The 18,261-nt window shown below is 44.2% G+C and overlaps 1 protein-coding gene across 1 annotated transcript; it reads right to left on the bottom strand.

Moving 5' to 3' along the window:
* Positions 1-4,318: 4,318 nt before the first annotated feature.
* PIM3 (Pim-3 proto-oncogene, serine/threonine kinase) lies at positions 4,319-9,330 on the bottom strand. Its single transcript, XM_005519209.3, has 6 exons — positions 8,798-9,330; positions 8,338-8,447; positions 8,142-8,192; positions 7,486-7,849; positions 6,074-6,250; positions 4,319-5,915 (listed from the first exon to the last, which is right to left on the bottom strand). The coding sequence occupies exons 1-6, from the start codon at positions 8,877-8,879 to the stop codon at positions 5,731-5,733; spliced, it is 969 nt and encodes a 322-aa protein (XP_005519266.1). The 5' UTR covers positions 8,880-9,330; the 3' UTR covers positions 4,319-5,730.
* Between the last annotated feature and the right edge of the window lie 8,931 nt (positions 9,331-18,261).

The raw sequence follows: 18,261 nt of genomic DNA, 5'->3' as shown, positions 1-18,261 counted from the left end.
CTCAAGCAAAACTTTTTTTTTTATTTCTACAAAAGAGCATTTTTTTCAGTAGCACTAACATACAAAAAAAATTCCACCTAGCTATTACACAGACAATTATTCATAAAATAATAAAACATTTTCTTCAGGAGTATGTCCATAATAGAGCAAAATACCAAATATTTCAATTTTCAGTATAATTTTCTGTAATCTTTGTGTAATTCTAACTGAAGCCTTAAAGTGACTGCTGAGTCAGTTATAATAAAAAAGAATAATTTTGATCCACAAGTTACTTTTCTGACTATGACTTAATTCTAATTTTGATGTTTAACACAGACTCACCTGAGAAACAGTGTAAGTCAAAGTATGCATCTCACTAATTCTCTTAGTGGACTAGTATAAGCAGCTTTTTACATAATGGTTTGTGTGGTCAATTAGCAGAGTATTAACTATAATAGATAACGTTCTTACTAAGACCATATTAATTAGAGCTTAAACACAGCTAATCTGAGACCTATATTGAATTTATATTATTATGTAAGCAGAATGTTTCCGTAGGCAAGTAATTTCCTTCATAGCATTGTAAGGAAAAGGAAATTCTTGCATCTGAGATACAAACATGCCGATTTTATCAGAGTATTGCAAACCACTTAATGTTTCTTAAAACTTGACTGTGCCAGGCTGTATTACAAATAATAATTACAAGCAGTAAAGGACACAAAGATTGAATACCTTTTAAATTTATTGGAAGAGAACGGGAAGCTAAGAAAACGTCTGCAAGTATTTAATGGATGTATGTTTCTGCTTCTCATTTTGCCTTGAGTTACAGCACAGCTCTGGTGTTCTTTAGTCACTTCTCTTCATCAAAGAAAGAGCTGGTATGTCTACATGGACACATTTTTAGTCATAACATGAATTCACCTGTCATGAGACAAACTTTCTCTGAAAATAATTAGGAATCCTGTCTTATACACATTTAATTTCATTTTTAGTTGTATGGATTTGTGGCCTCCTTATCATTTTGTTTTGCAATTCTGCAACATAACCAAAGCTTAGTATGTTTCTGGTAAATCAGCTACCTGAAGGAACGCTGTAGGCAAAAGCTTATTAAATTTTTAAATCACGGATAACCATGAAACTAAGTAATTGCAAATTTACAAGCAGAGAAAATTTTAGGACAGCATCAAAAACTGTAGTGCCATGAAACTAAAACACTGCTACCTTGACTTCTGCTACAAATTAGCAGAAGAATTCTACAAGAAGAACTCTAAAAAAGTAGAATCACTGCTGTTATTAGAAAAAATTCCACTAACAAGACGCTGATATGGCCACAATATTCTGTTGTCTAGTTACACCACTGAGAATTATTGCCCATCTGCATGCCAGAAGACAAATGCTTCTCATGGTTACTGAAATGAAGTGGAAGAATGAGGGCTAATACGGTTGTAAATGCTCGCGCCAAGAGTCGTGTAGGTAGGTGACTGAAGGCACACCAGGCAGGTTAGCACTATAACATCAGATGCAGGTTTGACAACCTTTTGAATACATACTCCCCCCTCCCATTTTTATTGGGAAGTTATTTTCGCATTTGTAGTGATTTAAAATTTTTCATTTTTAGTGACATATCCCTTCAAGCATTATGGGATAATTAGGTATCAACTATACACACTCATATCTAAAAATATCAGCTAGCAGTGCTTTAAAATCTCCCCAGTTTATGCATCATTATTTTTGGAACATGTACTTTAATTTCACCAACAGAGGTCACTAAACCACTGAGAGAGAACCATAAGTGTTTGGTGGGAACACACCCTAGTTAACCTTCCTAACATCCTCCGATAGTTATTTTCAAAGGGGCTCTTGTTCAGCTGCTTTAGCAAATATAAGCTCAGTTAACAAAAAGAGAAAAAAAAAAAAAAAAAGACACTGTATACTTATACACTCAGGGAAAAGAGCTTTACTAGGGCTATGAATTATGCAAAACACTACACTGTTAAAGATATTTCAGTACTAGAATGTATTTAAAATATCTATTATGAAGCCAGTAGCATACCTACATGCATAGGTATGAGTATTGGTAAATCAGTATTTCAAGGTTAAAACAGGCCCTGATTTAAACCGTAGTGTTTTAAATGACCTGCTGAATTTTATTTTTCAAGCTTTGTGCTGTTGAAAACCAGCCTAGCGGGGAGAGAGTATGAAAAGGAGGATCCCAGAGAAATAACATTTAATGATATTAATACCAGATAGAAGCACAGGAGAAACCAAGAGCTGTCACAGACTTGCTCATTTTGGCAGAAACACTCAGCTAATGGAACTATATTAACACATAATTTTCCAACTTTCAACTGTAATGAAAAGCTATTTTTACTAATCATTACTTTTGGTACATGGTGTTTCAGCCACATGGCTTCTATTAGTGTACAGGGGAGTTTCACAAGCAAAGCTGCCTGTGCAGCACTGAAAGTGCACCTTTTATGTTGAGCTAATCCCAGGAGGGAGTCAGCACTTGTGCCAGTGTCCTTTTGACCTTTATCCTTTTAATGCATTTTGCCTCAGTAGCAAAAGGTGAAAACCTATTTTTTATGTTTCAAAACAGAGCATTTCTACGCTGATTCTCAGTGAAGCTAAGGAAAGTAACATCAGCTCTTGTGGAAATGTTGAAAGTCCCTAGTTCAGCAATCAACAATAGCTTTACAAATGTGTTTTTAGAATTGCTTTTCTGGTAGCCCTTTGAAGCTCACCCATAGGGCCCTGCTGCCATCCCTCTGAACAGCTGTGAGCATGTGAAGTCACTGGAGTGGAAGATGTTAATTACTGTCAGCTACTGGAATTTCTCCAGGGACCTCTTGTGGTTAGAAACGTTTCCCTAAAGAAGTGCACTAGGTGCTGGGATCATCTCTCCTGTAGCGTACCTGAATCCTCTCTTCTTAAGAAAAAGGAATTTCTCATTCTAAAGCAAAACTCTAAATATTCACTTTTAAGTGTTCTTCTCATAAGACACTGCAATTTTTTTCTATGCAATCTTAACTGTAGAATCTTTTATTTCTGTGAATAGAGTTCCAACAAAAGGCAACTGAGCTTTTCAGGGACTAGGTTTAGCACATATAAAGATTTTCATTAAAACCTGGGGAAACAAGTCTAAAACAAGAAAAGAACAAAATCAGAATCATAACCAGAAAAATCAGAAAACATAGGAAACAAATTGATGGACAGAATTCCTAACTGTGGTTAGGGCTTTTTTTTCATCAAAGAGTAATTTGAGTTTTCTTTTTGTGGCCAAGAAACAGCAACACACCTTCCCTCTGTGTCATCAGAAAAGTGCACAGACCAAAAATGGTCTTTTTTCTTCCGCTTTACCTCCTGCTATTCATTGGCATTTTGAGTCTAAACTAGTTAGCATCAGGAGCCTGATGTGATGCCAGCAAGATATTACCCACAGGGAACCAAAATAATAGCAGATGAGCTAGCAGAAGGATCCCCAGAAAGGGAAATAATATAAAACCAAGATTCTAAGCCTAGCCCTTTACTGTGACAACTACAAAGCACCTTTAATGACTGAACACATCCTTAAATATACCTCGTAGATCCCTCTGCAGTAGTTAAACCTTGTAATCACTACCACCCCCGCAACAAGACCAAGCCAGGTCAGTCTCTGGCTAGAGAGAAATCAGGATGAAATCGTTAATCTGCAGGATTTGACTCCTAAAGTGTGAAGATGAATGCTGAGGACATTTCTCTTGTCCTTTGCTGCAGTGAGAATGGCACATGCTCCCCCGTATCATACTCTATCAAGTGACACACCAGTCTTTGGTAATCTAAGGGAGTTGAAGGAAAACAGTCACCCTGCTCTCCCGACAATGCTGTCCCTTTCCTGTAAGGGCACAGAAGTCATCCACGCCCAGAAGGAAAGTGCAAGTGGGAAGAAGGAAACTGAATGTAATGGAAAGTAAACATACCAACTGTGAAAACTACAGGAACCACCAGCAGCTACAGAATTCCTTCCTTGTTATACCTAAGGACAAGTACACTGATATTCAGTGTTTACAGAGGTAAAAGTCCCACAATTACAGGGCCACTTCCCTTTTATGTAGGCCATTAGTGCTGTTGTATTGTACTCCTTCCCCAGTCCAACAATAAACGCAGTGATTGAGCAGATCGAGCTCAGGTGAGGGACTGCTTAATTCTTTCAAAATGGTCACTGCTTAATGACATAGACCATCTCCTAACCCTGGCTCAGCTGCTGCAGGCCTTTAACAAGGCTTGACACAGTAAGAATGTGTTCCTCAGCTCATCACAAGTAAAAGTGAAGATAAAAGTAAATACACAAACACAGAACTTGTTATATACAAAAAGTTTAATTGAAATACCTGTATAAAAAAATATGATCTCCATACATTTCACACCGTTAAACAGAAGAAAGAATCCAAATCCAAGCTGCATAAATGCAACCAGATCACAGAAACACAGCTATTAAAATAAATTAAGGTTTATGACTCTGCCACTCTACCTTCCAGAGCCAATGCACGGAGACTGTACAATGTCAATAATTTAAAACCCTTCCAAACAGCATTACTTTACACTTCTGGTACAATAATACCAGACAAAAGGCATACTGACTAACTTTAAAAAGTCATTCTATTTCCCTTAAATTAGACTTTGTACAACAATTTCCCATCTTCCAACAAAAAACTGGTAAGGTCAGAAATTTTTTTTTTTTATTTTTTTTTGTAACCAAAAGTTGACAGGAATGCAGAAAAAAAGTGCCATGGGCAAACCACTAGAATTCCCATGGGGAGAAGGAGGGGAAAGCACAGTGTTGAATAACTCTAACCAAATAAATTAACCAAATAAATAGCCACAGTTGAAAACTGTGGGAGGTCTTCTAAATTCCAAACAATAAATAACTGTATAGTACACGGGAAAAACCAAGTTTACATAAACACATTATACAGGTATGGAAAAAAAAAAAAAGTAGAAGTCCTTGAATATTGCATTGATTGTGCATTCAACATGCCCATACATACTTTAAGACTCGCAGGGTGACAAAAGGCCGGGGGGGAGTTGAGAAAGGGGCTTCTCATGCCCAATGGTAGAGATGATAAAAGGAAACATGAATAAATGTTTCTGATAAAGAAGCTGATATACCTGTTCATATTTTTGTGCAGGCTATAGGAAATATTTTGAGCAGCAGAGGTGGGCTGGATTTGTAAAGGGCAGGGGCGCAGGAGTGAAATGTCTGTGTTCAAGTATTCCATCACCAGTGGATGGGACTACTTCATTCAATCACCGAACAGGTTCTCCAATGCATCATAGGAGCTGCTTCCCCCAGCACTGAGTCTAAAGGAAGCAAATTCCTATAATGAACTGGATCTTCTTTGGACATAGACAGCTCAAAAAAGAAAGTCCCACTGAAGCAGCTTTCAAAAAGGCACTCAAAAGCAAATAAAATCTAGTCCAGGCTCTATGAGAGCAAAAAAGTTTACCATGTATTCAAGAGGTCACTGCTTTCTTAATAAGGTCAGTCTTTGACTAAGTACTGGCCTGCAACTCCCAAACATCAGCGTTTCCAAAGGAAATCTCTCATTCCAAAGCAGAAACCAGCAAAGGGGGAAAACAAAATCAAGTCCCTCAGACAAAGATTCAACTACAGAATAATGAATGCATTTTCTAGCCCCTCCTATGTATTGGCAGCAGCACTGTGGTCTTTCTGCTTGAAGCTCCCCCTCCCAGTGCGAGGTCCTTAGTAATTCACAGACTCTCATTACTTGAACTTGTGCTAGATACATCAGTATCAAGGGTCCGTAGCCTTATGTCACAGTCCTCAGACTTCACTACATCAGATTTGTGCATCCATTGATGGTCAAAAATCTGGTCAAGTGTTGGTCTGTCTGAAGGCCTCAGTGAAAGGCACCATTTGATCAGTTGTTGACATTCTGTAACAAAAAAAGAAAGCCATATTAGATTAAAAAAATAATAAAAAAAAAGATAATAATCCTCAGTAACAAAAATCCACCCACACAAGCTCACACGTTCAAGACTATTAAAAAAAACCCCAAAACTAGAAAATCCATTAGACTTCTATAGAACTTACCAGGTGAAATTCTTCTCCTGAAGTATAATCGTCCCCTCAAGATTTCTTCATCTTGCTCAAAAGGGATGTCCCCACAAACCATGTCATACAGCAGAACTCCCAGAGACCATACTGTTGCTGACCGCCCATGGTATCTGTGGTATCTGATCCACTCTGGAGGGCTGTATACTCTCGTTCCTGAAAGCAGAAAAAACCCACAATTAAAGATTTAAAGCACTTCCCTTGACATTTAGGAATTAAAAAAAAAAAAAAGCAAGAACAAAAAAACTAAACAAAAAAAAAACCAAAACAAAACAAAAAAAACTAAAGAGCTTAAAATTTTTCACAAGCCAAAGCCATTAGCAGCGTAATTTCAGGTCATCTGCAGAGTTACACCATCAACAGACTTGGCCCATCCGGTTGTTCTATTTTGTTGCAAGGAATAACACAGCCCCATCAGCTGACTGTTTACTGAGGCAAGCTCCCTTTCACTGACCACGTGGCGTCTGCAGCATCACACCAAAAATAGACACAAAAGGACAAAGGGGGCTGGCAGGGAGGAGGGAAGGGCGACAAGAAGGTGAAACTCAGGTCTGCCCGCATTACACGGGGCTAATCTGCTTTATCCAATTCCACAGAGCAATAAACAAAATAGGGCCGCTTACGATTTCTGTGTTTTTAAGGCCCCCCCCCCAGGGCTTTTATGTGGCAGCTTTTCCCAACCCGCCCCCCTCCACTCCTCCAGTGCCCGAGGGCTCCTTGGATACCAAACAAAAAGGGGAATTCGTGATGCCGAGGGTCACGTGCGGTGGGGCTTCGGGTTTCACAACAAACAGATGTGAGTGCGGCAGCTAGGGGCGGGGGGAGCGAGACCCCGTGTTACATCAGTCATACTCCGAGCACCGGGGGAAATGCTCCCCTCTGGTCACATGCCGGCTTATGTTCAGCTTTCCCACCTCTAAAGCATCGACCCCAGCCGCTGTAGCAACTCATTTTGAGAGAATGCATTTGTCCCCATCGCTTTAAAATCTGCAATGCGGGATTTCCAGGACACTGGCAGAATGGGAGCGGGGGAGGTACCACTCTGAGTTAAAAAAAACGCCGCATATAAAAACTGCATATCCACACATGGAAACATCCGACACTGGCAAAACCTCCATGTAAACAGATCACCCTCTAGGAAAAAAACCCCGCTTTTTCCAAGACAGAGAAACATAAACTGCTGCGTCACTGCCTGGAATCGCTTCTTTCCTGCGCAACTGAACACCCCTAAGCGGCTTCGGGTCCACAGGTTTCCATTACCGATAGATCTGATATGAACCCCCGTGTCAGGGGTTCTGCTTGTTGTGACTGGTCACTGGAAAGGGGCTAAGCAGCAGCTCTAGGGAGGGCGTCACCCCGGGAGGGGCACGGGAAGAGTGGGGGGCACGTACCGTCGAAATCGGTATAGACTGTGTCCTTGAGGAGGGCCCCCGAGCCAAAATCAATGAGCTTCAGCTCGCCTGTGCGGAGGTCAACCAGCAGGTTCTCGTCCTTGATGTCCCGGTGCACCACACCGCAGCCGTAGCAGTGGCGCACCGCCTCCAGCACCTGCCGGAAGAACCCGCGGGCCGTCTCCTCGTCCAGGGCACCTTTCTCCGTGATGAAGTCGAACAGGTCCTTCACCAGCTCAGGCCGCTCCATGATGATAAGGTACCCGTCGGGCCGCTCGTACCAGTCCAGCAGCTTGATGACCCCTCTGAAGCCGGAGCCCACCTTCTTGAGAAGGACGATCTCCAGGGGTACCATGATGCCGCCCTGGGCAGAAAAAGGGGCGCGGGTCAGCGGGGGGTGGCGCGGCCCGGGGCACCCCTTCGCTGACGGGAGGGAGGCGGGGAGGGCGTGCAGGGCGGGGAGGAGGGCGCGGCCGGCGGGCCCCCTCTGCCGCTGCCGCAGTCCGAGGGGCGGGCGCGGCGCTGCGGCGGCGAACCCCCGCCAAATTCCCTCCCGACGCAGAGGCCGCGCCAGCGGGGCGGGCCCCGCCGCCCACACAATGGCCCCGCCGCGGCAGAGCCCCGCGGCACCCCCGGAGTCCCCCCCGGGTACTTACAATCGTGCCCCACTCGGTCACCCGCTCCTTCACCACATGCTTCACGGCGACCTGCGGAGCGCGGAAAACGGAGGCGCCGTGAGCGGCGGGGCGGGCTCAGCCTGCGCCCCGCCGCCGAGGGCCGGGCCGGCCGCGCCCGCCGCTTCCCGCGCCACGCTCCCGCCCGCCGCCCCCGCCCGGGCGCCCCGCGCCTCACCGGCAGCCCGTCGGCGATCCTGCTCCCCGCGTACACGGTGCCGAAGCCCCCGCTGCCCAGCACGGAGCCCACTTGGTAGACTTTATCAAACGGCTCCTTCTCCACTTTCACTGCGGAAACAAGAGGGAAAACCCCGCATTAGTATCCTCAGCCGCGGTGCGCCCGAATAATAATAACACTGGTAATAATAATAAAAAAAATGTAAAAAAAAGAGCCCCCACAAACGCTCTGCCCGGTGGACCCGTACTGTGTGCACTGCCCTGATTCCGACCAAGGCTTTATTTAAAAAAAAAAAAAAGAATAAAAAAAAATCCTCAACTAAGAAAAAAGAAGGAAAAAAGTAAAAATAAAATAAACGCAGCTCCGGGAGGTGCGAGACGCCGACCCCGACACCCCGGTAACGCAGGGCGGGTCTGCGCCCTCCGGCGCGGCGCTGCCAGGGGACACCCGAGCCCCGTACCTGGCTGGAGGATCTTCACCGGCAAGTGGTCCATGCTAGGGCTGCAGATGTGCGCCAGCGAGCCGAACTTGGAGAGCAACATCTTCCGAGGGAGGGAAAACGTCGAGTTAGCTCCCCGCGGCAGCTCCGCCGGCGTCCTCTTGGCTCGGCGCGGCTCTCCTCTCTCCGGAGCCGGCGGAGGGCGGCGAGCCGCCGAAAGCTTCTATGCGGCTCCTTCTTCGGCCGGGAGCGGGAACCCACGGAGTCCTTGGGGGTCCGTCCCCGCCGGCAGCAGTCCAGGCGTCGGTAGCACAAAGTCCTCCGGAGAAACGCAGTCAGAGAACGCGCCGCTCCCGCGTTCCTTCTTCCACCCGGCGAATGCCGCTCGAGGCGCAGGCAGGCGCAGGCAAAACTATAGCCCTCCGCGGAGGCAGACGAGTCCGGGGTCTTCGGATCCACGCGTGGAGCCCGCCCCTGCGGGGGCCGCGGCGCCAGGAGCGGGCTGGGCGCCGCAGTGGAGCCGTGGCGGGCGGAGCACAGGCCGCGCCGCCGCCGAGCTGCCCGCGCGCTTCTGGGCCGGCGGCGCCGCCGGGCCGCCTCTTAACTCCCAATATTTTGGTGCGGGCAGAGTGCGGCGAGCGCGCCGAGAATATCCCTCCGCGGGGGAGGGGGAACACCTCTCCCTGCCGCCCCCGCCGCCCCCTCCCCTCTGCGCCGGAGTCCCCGCGGGGCGGCGGCCACGACTGCAGCGCCCTGTCCCACCCCACAGCACGGGCGGGCACGGGGAGGGCGGGGGGCTGGGAACTACTTGTTCTGTAGTAACCGGCGCGTAGAGTTACACACCGTCTGAGAGGAACGCATCACACATTAGCGGCAAAAAAAAAAAAAAAAGGGCGGGGGGAGATTCTCCCGTGTGCGTTAACGCCGCCGTGCGGCCAATCGCCGGGCGCCCTTTCAAAGGGCTCCCGCTGCTGCCCAATGAGGAGAGCCCTCATTTGCATGCGGCGGCGCGCGGCCAGGCGGCGGCAGGGCGGGAATGCCGCGGCGCGCCGGGCCCGCCCCGCCCCGGGCTGCGGAAAGGTCGCTCCGAGCCGCCGCGTCCGGAGCTGCGCGGGGGCGGGGCGCCAGCAGCGCCTGGGCAGGGTGGGCCGCGGCTCTGTGGAGCCCACCTGGGGAGCCCGCAGCCCCGGCACGTTAATTGGCGCCCGCTCGTTTTGCCAGCTGGGGCTCCCCGGTGAGCACGCGGATCGCTCCCTCTTCCTCAGCGGCGATTCCTCCTCCTTCCCAGCGCTACCCCTTCGCCTCGGCGGACGTCGGCCTCGTGCCAGCTCGGGGGGATGCCGGCGCCTGCCCTCCGCGCCTGCCTCTGTCAGTCACATCCCCTGTGCGGAAGCCCCGCGGGGCCGTGCGGCGCGACGGCGGGCGCCGGAGTCCTGGCGGCGCAGCTCGGCAGAGCCGAGCGCTTCCCGCCCCTCTAGGCGCTGCGCCGGGAGAGGGCACGGAGCCGCTCCATTCCCCGGCGCTACCGCTGCCCAACCCACCCCGCCCCGCAGGGGGCGCTGCACCAACGGGAATGGGGGCGCGTCCCGTCCGAGCGGGCTCGCGGGGGTCCCTCTGCCCTGAGGCTGCGGCCACGCCGGTCACCGCAGTCCGGGCTCCGGCCTTTTCTGAAGGGGCCCAGGCGGAGGGAGAACCCCGAGGGCATCCGGGAAATCTTGCCGAGTGTCTGACCAGCAAAGCTATGGGCTTTAGAAATTAATGAGCGCGCTGCTAGGTGGGCAACAGTACCTTAATAACTGCTCCAGCAGCTACTGGCCCAGATGCCAGGCAAGGCTGGCGCTCAGGCGGGGAGCGCCCCGCCGTTTGCAGACAGCTTGGCGGCCGCCCCTCCGCGCCCCGTCACCGCCGCCCTGTCACCCCCCGGGCCAGGTGCGTGGCAGGGGAAAGCTGCGGAGCTGGAGGGAGCGGGGCTCAGCGGGGATCCCTGACGTGAGGGTGCTTTTGGCAGCCCCTCCCACCCTGGGCTCTCGGGGACAGCCTAGCAGTTGGCATTGTCTGATAATAGTAGTGCTGTAATCTCGGGCAGTCGTGCCCATAAACAAAGCAAGGGCTTCTAGGGAGAGGTAATATCTTTTATTAGATTAGACCAGCTGATGTAAAGGTCAAGTTTGCAGGCGCAGTTTCAACCCTTCATGTCGCAGAATGTATTTTTTGAAGATAGATCAGTTAGGCTATAAAAGTTACTACTTCTGATACAGACCAATTTGCAGAGGCTCCAAAATAAACCATGGAGTTTATTGAGTAGCTGAGGAATAATTTAGGACATTTCATGTTTATGTTTTTGTTTTTTTTTTCCTTTAAGCTAATGATTGGGATTTACGAGATAAAGCAATAAAAAAGCTGATTTGGTTTGGTTTGGTTTTGCTTTTGCTTTTTTTTTTTTTTTTTTAAATTTGTGTTAGACCCTGCCTTTTGGCTGTCTCAAGTCACATTAATAAAAGTTAATACGTGTAACAGTGTAAGTGCTAATTATTAAGGGAATTAACACTGCAAGTTGTTACTAATTCCTGCTTTTTTTACATGACCAGGCATGAAAAATCATGCATGTATCACTGGTCTGCAAACGTAAAAACATCAGGCCTTGTCCTTCCAACTATTTAGAATTGCTTAAATTCATCTCTGTGTGTGGCCAATGTATAGTAAATCAGTGATACACTTGCCTTGAACCTGTTCAGGAAAAAATACAGTTCCTTCTAAGTCCTGTTGCGTTTAAGCTACATCTTCAGCTGTGTCAGCTGTCAAAAAAACCATGACATATCTTTCCACATCTATATTTGTAGCAAAATGGTAATCTAAAAATTCTGGGATCAATCCTGGCATTGATGTAACTCCCAATCTGATTTGTATTTTCACACCAGTGTGAAAGGAAGGTTATTTTACATTTTACATTAAAGAAAACAAGGTAGTTACTGTAAGAAAAAAAATAAAAATAAGGTGATAAGAGGGTATTTGTTCTTCATTCACTTAATTTTGGCAGACAGACGTTTAATTTGTATACAGCTACAAGCACTCTTGGCTTGACAGAATTACAGATGGATCCCAGACATGGAATTTACCCTGTCTTTACATACACGCCTTTCATGGGTTTGTGGTGCTCCTTTTGATCTGGCTTGGAACATGCAGTTCAGTGGTCCTGAACAATTATAGCTGCAGAAATATTTTATAAACTAGTTTTGGCCACTTTAACAGTGGCTTTGCAACTATAAATGGAAAATCATTCATGGGTAGGATGCCAATTTGATTTAGAATTCATGTTTCTGTGCAATAGTCCCTGAGCAGGAGTTTGTCAGGCACAGAAATATAGAAGTTCCATGGAAGTTTCTGTTTGCAGAACAGTACTACCTTCAGGCTACCTTTTAATGTCTGTATGAAACTCAAAGTTTGCTGTGGCACATCATCAGGTATTGCACCAGTGACATTAATGGGCTCTAATATATACTTACAGCCATTGTAGGTCTTCTGGAGGGGACCACCAAAATGCATCTGTTCTCATAATGCAACCATAAGGAATGCTGCTAAGGATGCTCTGGCAGTAAATGTTCATTAAACTTACAAGAATATTGGTATTTCTAGGTCACTCAACCTCTTTACATGTCAGAGCTTCTAGCTCCCTTAATGACTCTTTGCTTGATTCTCTTCAGTCTCTCTTTTCTTTGGCAAGAGAGCAAACTGAACACATTGCTCTAGATGTGGCTTCATCTGTGCTGAAGAGAGGGCAATAATCTCATCCCTTGACCTGCTGGCTGTGGCACTCCAAGATGTAGTCAGTGTTTATTACTGCAGGTAATGCACACTGCTGACTTTGCTGGTTTGTGGTCCACTGGGTCTTCTCCTGCGGAACTATTAGTTCCAGCCTGCACTTCCCCCTAACTATATCCTGTCCCAGATGTGGGATCTTGGCATTCTTGTTTTTGGAAGTCCAGTACAGATGTATGCGTTACATGTTTATTCAGATAGTTGAGGTTTGAATAGCAGCTATACCCTCCAGTATACCAACAGCCCCCCTTGAATTGCTGTCACCTTGTATTTCCAAAGGTCATGGATGAAAAAGTTAAATAATATCAGCCATTTCATTTATCACAAGAAATATCCCTTGGAATCACCTGCTAATTGGATTTAAAACAGTTATTAGGTACCATTTGAGGCCCATGACCTGGCCAGTTTTTAATGCACCTTGTAGTATACCTGTGTCTTCCCAATTTGGCTGCAGATGCTGAAAAATTATCAAAGTTCTGGCTACAGACAAGGGGAGCAACACCTACTCTAATCTTACCCAGAGAAACCTGTAATATAGTTGTAGAAAACAATCAGAGTGACTAAACACGGTTCGTCCTTGGGAAATTCAAGATGGCTGTTCTCAATAACATTTTATTTTCATGGTAGTGATTTCCATGAATACTTGCTCTGTAATTTCCTCAGCCACTGAGAGAAGGTTGATCATCTTTTCACCACCCAGATCCTCCTTTTTCAACTTTCTAAGACATTTTTATAGTTGTTAGAACCTCCTCTGATCACTGTGACCTTTCACAAGGGACTGAGAGTGCCCTTCCAATGACTTTTGCTGTCACTCTTAGTACTCTCAGATGTATCCTGTCCAGTCCCATGGACATGTATGACACTTCTAGCTTGTTTAACTAGACCCTGACTTGATCCTTGCTACTTGACATGGAATTCTGGGATCTCTGAGAGCAGACCATGCCAGTAGAAACAGATAAAATGAATACTTGTGTGCTGTGTCACAAGGTCACCTTGAGTGTTCAGCAGTTGGCCTAGATTTTACTCAGTCTCCTCTTTTGTTGCAAAAGTGTCCTTACCCATGACATCCTTCATCAATTTTAACTGCACGTAAACATTGCCCTTCTAATTCCATCCCTGCATGCCCAGGAAATGTTCCTGTGTCCCCACTTCCACCTCCCCATATGCTTGGTTTTTGTTGTTCAGCTCAGTCATATATACCCTGTGCTGCTAAGGAAGGCTTCTGCTATATTTTCCTGTTTGCTTGCAAATTAGGACATATAATAATAATAATGACTGCCAGGTCTTACAGATCAGTTGTTAGGCCACTTCTTTCAGCATCTCCAGTGCTTTTCTTTTGACCAATGTGTCTTGGTCACACACAGAAGCCACAACCTCTCTTTATTTCTTTGCATTTTAGAATATGTTGAGTTGGAAGGGACCCATCAGGATCATCAACTGGCCCTGTGCAGAACACCCAGACTCACACTATGGGCCTGAGAGTGTTCAAATGCTTCTTGAACTCTATCAGGCTGGTGCTTTGACCATCTCCCTGGGGAACCTGTTCAGTGCTCAACCACCCTCTGGGTGAAAAGCCTTTTCCTCCTATCCAACCTAAACCTCCCCTGGCCCAGTTTCACCTTGTTTTTCGAGTCCTTTCATGGGTCGTAAGAGGGATGAAATCAGTGGCTACCCCTTCACTCTCCCTCATGAGGATGTTGTAGACTGCAGTGAGGGCTCTCCTCAGTCTTCTCCAGGCTGAAAAGACCAAGTGACCTCAGCCACTCCTCATACAGCTTCCCCTTTAAACCCTTCATCATCCTCGTGGCCCTCCTTTGGACAATCTCTAGGTGCTTAATGTCTTTTTTTATGTTGTGGCACCCAAAACTGCCCCCAGGACTTGAGGTGAGGCTGCCCCAGTGCAGAGCAGAGTGGGACAATCCCCTCCCTCACCCAGTCAGTGATGCTGTACCTGATGCAACCCAGGACACGGCTGGCCCTCCTGGCTGCCAGGGCACTGCTGGCTCATATTCAGCAGAAAGATACTGACAACTTCTTCAGTTACACACCCTACATTTCCACATATGGCACATTCTTTTCCCTTTATAAATCAATATCCTGAGTCTATTCAGTCAAAGTTGACTCCTACCATAAGCATTAGTGAGACCAGTATTGAGATACTCTTAAAAGAAGGCTGAAAACTGGAAGGGTTTTCAAAGAGAATACAAAATTTAGGACTGGTATCTTAAAACACAAAGCTCTACTAGTTCAATCGACTTTGTTTATTTGACCTGTTACCATAACAGTCTAGAAGTATCTACAATTTTTTTTTTTTTTTCCCACCTGATATTTGCTAGCTTTTAAAGTCTCACACAGGAATAGTTTCCCAGGTTGAGAACCGAGAGAAAACAACAAATTCTAGAAATAAAGTACAGGTGGGTTACAGAACCTCACTGTGGATGTAGTTCTCTGGTAACCGAAGACCTGGTATTGAAGCTGGATTAAAAATAATGCAAGAAAATATGCTCATGTGTAAAAAGAACTTACAGATTTGATGCACAACTTGCATTAGATACCATGACGTTGTGTCAGGTGAAGTCAGACTGGTAAGTCTCTGGAGCATTAATATTTATGATTTGAAAAGCATGGCTCTGTACAGAACTGAGTTCTCAGGACCCCATCTTTCACTGTTTTGCAGGTGGAACTTTGTATTCAGTAGAGAGACTGCACAATTTCAGCAGCTGTTTTCCCTATTTCAAAAATATATTAAACTAAAGTGGGATCAAGGAAAGGTAATGAGAATGACTGAGTATATGAAAAAAAAAACAACCTCTTTTGAAAGATTAGGCCTTTTTTCACTTTAGAAGGAAGATCAAGAAAGAGGATACAGTAAAATAATGGTCTAGGTACCATAGATCAGATGACTGAGTTCACTCTCATTTAACATGAGCTGAGAAACATCAAGGAGAATTAAAAGGTAACTTTCAAAACTGAAAAAATAAAAAATACCCAAACCCAACCTGTAATTACCTCTATATATAAAACTTGTAATTAGACCATGGAACTCACTGCCAAGTCACAAAGGCCAAGAATGTAACAAGATTAAAAAGAGTATTGTATTTTTAGTGATAACAAGTATATTCAAAGTTATAATTGGAGGATAAAAATAGTAGAAGGGCTATTAAGTATCAAATTTCAACGTGGAAAACAGCTTTATGTCTTGTAGAATGAGTTGATACTGTCATCAGCAAATTAATGAATAAAGAATGTAAGTAAGGAGTGAAGAATATAGTCCACCTCTGCCTGCTCTGGAGTCTTTATATGTGTAGAGTGAGCCAAAGTGGTAGTTTGTGTACCAAGGCAATTCTTAATAAAGTCCTGTCTGTATTTGCTCCTGTGATTCTGTTTGTGTTAGCAGTGTTATATTTGCACTGCTGCAACGATGTGAAAAATTGATCTGGGTTCAATGATTGCTTAATGGGATAGTCAAAATGAGTGTTTTTCAACCTATAATCTATGTATTGATAGAAATAGTAAGACATCACAAACTGTTCAATGAATTTTCTGTTTTTCTACATGCACCAAATAAAATCAAGGAGAGAAAAAAACAAACAATAGCAAAAATCCCCAAGGTTTACTTCTATTTGTTATTTTGTAAAATTACCAAGTTACAAAAGTAGGTGAATACATAAGCCTTCCATTAAAATTAAAGAAACACCGGAACAGATGATCTCGAGATTTTGTATAAAAATTTAGAGGGACGTTTATTGTATCACTGTTGCATCATAGCTTTATGGGATGAAGCAAAAAAAATCATTCTTTATGACTGTGTTTCATAGAAATGTTAGAGTACAGATGAAACTGGATTGTGTTCTACCTTCCCTTTGAAGTGTGAAGATATGAAAGCCTTATGTGAGTTGTGACCACCATAGTTATAAGATTTGTATCATTCCATAGTATCTGTGCCCTGATCCAAAATGCTGTATTACCAGTAAAATAATTCATCAATCTATTAATAATAAATTAATTTTAACAGACAGTGTCAATATGAATGGGTCTTTCTATATTTGAGAATAGATAGAAAAGTTTAATTGTTTTTCAATAATTATAATGATAATAAGTAATAACATTACTGAAGACTTGCAAAAAGAGACAATATACAGAGCTGTCAGCTCTCCACTTGATCTTTTTTAAATCTTGACACTAAATTTAAACTCAAACATAATACCAGCATTGTAAGTCAAAATATTATGTTCATGTGGTCTTATGCTACTAATTTCTACTCAATATATAGATTCTTTTCTAATTTTAAAAGCAAGAGGAGTAATTTAAAGGAGACTGAAAGGACAGTTGGTGGGCAAGTTAAATGAAGAACTGTTATAATAACATGGTAGTTGTAATATGAACATAATGAAATAAGTTCACGCAATAGGTGGATGCACTTTGTCACAACAGTTTGTCAACCAGTTTTATGGCTACATAAGTTACTAATTAAGGCTTGATGAGCTAAAATTCAGCAGTATAAAGCATTCAGACCTTTCCTACTAACTTAGCATCACTACCTTTATGCTTCCACTTCCACTTTCTCTACTTCAGCTTCTCAACCACTCTGTAATGAGAAAAATACTATGGAGTTACTGTAATTACAGAAATAAGATCTGTCCTTTGAACCATATACAGGAGAGAATCACCAGATTAGTTTGTATGGGTGTGCCCCACCTCTATGATTGACAACCTACTGGTGTTCCTGGTCTTTGCTAATCTAAAAGGATGTAATTATTAACCAGCAAAAACGCCACTCCTTCACATGCATCCCACGTGTAGTCCTCTGCAGAACCGCCACCAGTCACTGCTACTGTTGTTAGGACCAGACACAGAACAGCATCATTTAGCAAGCTGAGGATCCTCAACACTGATCTAGTGTGTGTAATAGAAAACAGTTGTTCACATGGAGGAGAAGGCTATATATTGAGTAAATTTCTATGTAAGTATAATTACTCTTGCCAGAATAGGCTGCCTTTTCTGTTTTTTGAAGTTAGATTAAGTCTATGAGAAGAACAGTTCCATTTAAGATATATAAAAAGTTGGTACCTGATTTGTTAATGTACTATGAAAATAATAGTAATAAGAAAAGGGAAGGAATGAGTATCCTGAAAGGATCTTTGATCAAGGCCCAGCTGAATGCACTCCAATATTTGTATTATAATCTAAAACATAGTGACTGTCCTTGCTCAGTGTTTTATTCATAGATAACTAAAGTATGTACCATAAACCACATGACTGTATGATCAAAGGACACCTTACTGTGTGTGTCTTATCTGTAGTAGTATACTTACTTTATGATCATAATATTTCATTTTCTGTCGTGTTTCTGTGGACTTCATAAAGAATATCGCAGTCTATGTTAATCAGTATCTTATAATTTTTAAAATTGTTTTCCAAATGTGAAAATCTAGCAACAAATATGCTACCATGCTATTACTCTTTCTGAAAGGATGATTTCACTCATATTTCAATCTGGTAAGTCTCTTAGGCCGATCTAAAATGTGTCTTCAGAAAAAAAAAAAAAAAAAAAGATAACACAATTTGGCAGAAAAAGCTGAGACATAGAAGACAGTAAGTCCGGCCTGGTAGAAGAAGAGTATGTATTACTTGAATTTTTTGACAGTCACTTTTGGCTAATTTTCAGT

Source organism: Pseudopodoces humilis, chromosome 5, assembly GCF_049639895.1.
Source record: "Pseudopodoces humilis isolate 2021_Gansu_Grassland_sample_001 chromosome 5, ASM4963989v1, whole genome shotgun sequence".
Lineage (NCBI taxonomy): Eukaryota > Metazoa > Chordata > Aves > Passeriformes > Paridae > Pseudopodoces > Pseudopodoces humilis.
Note: the sequence above shows the minus strand (reverse complement) of the source record. Positions and strands in the feature narration are given on the sequence as shown.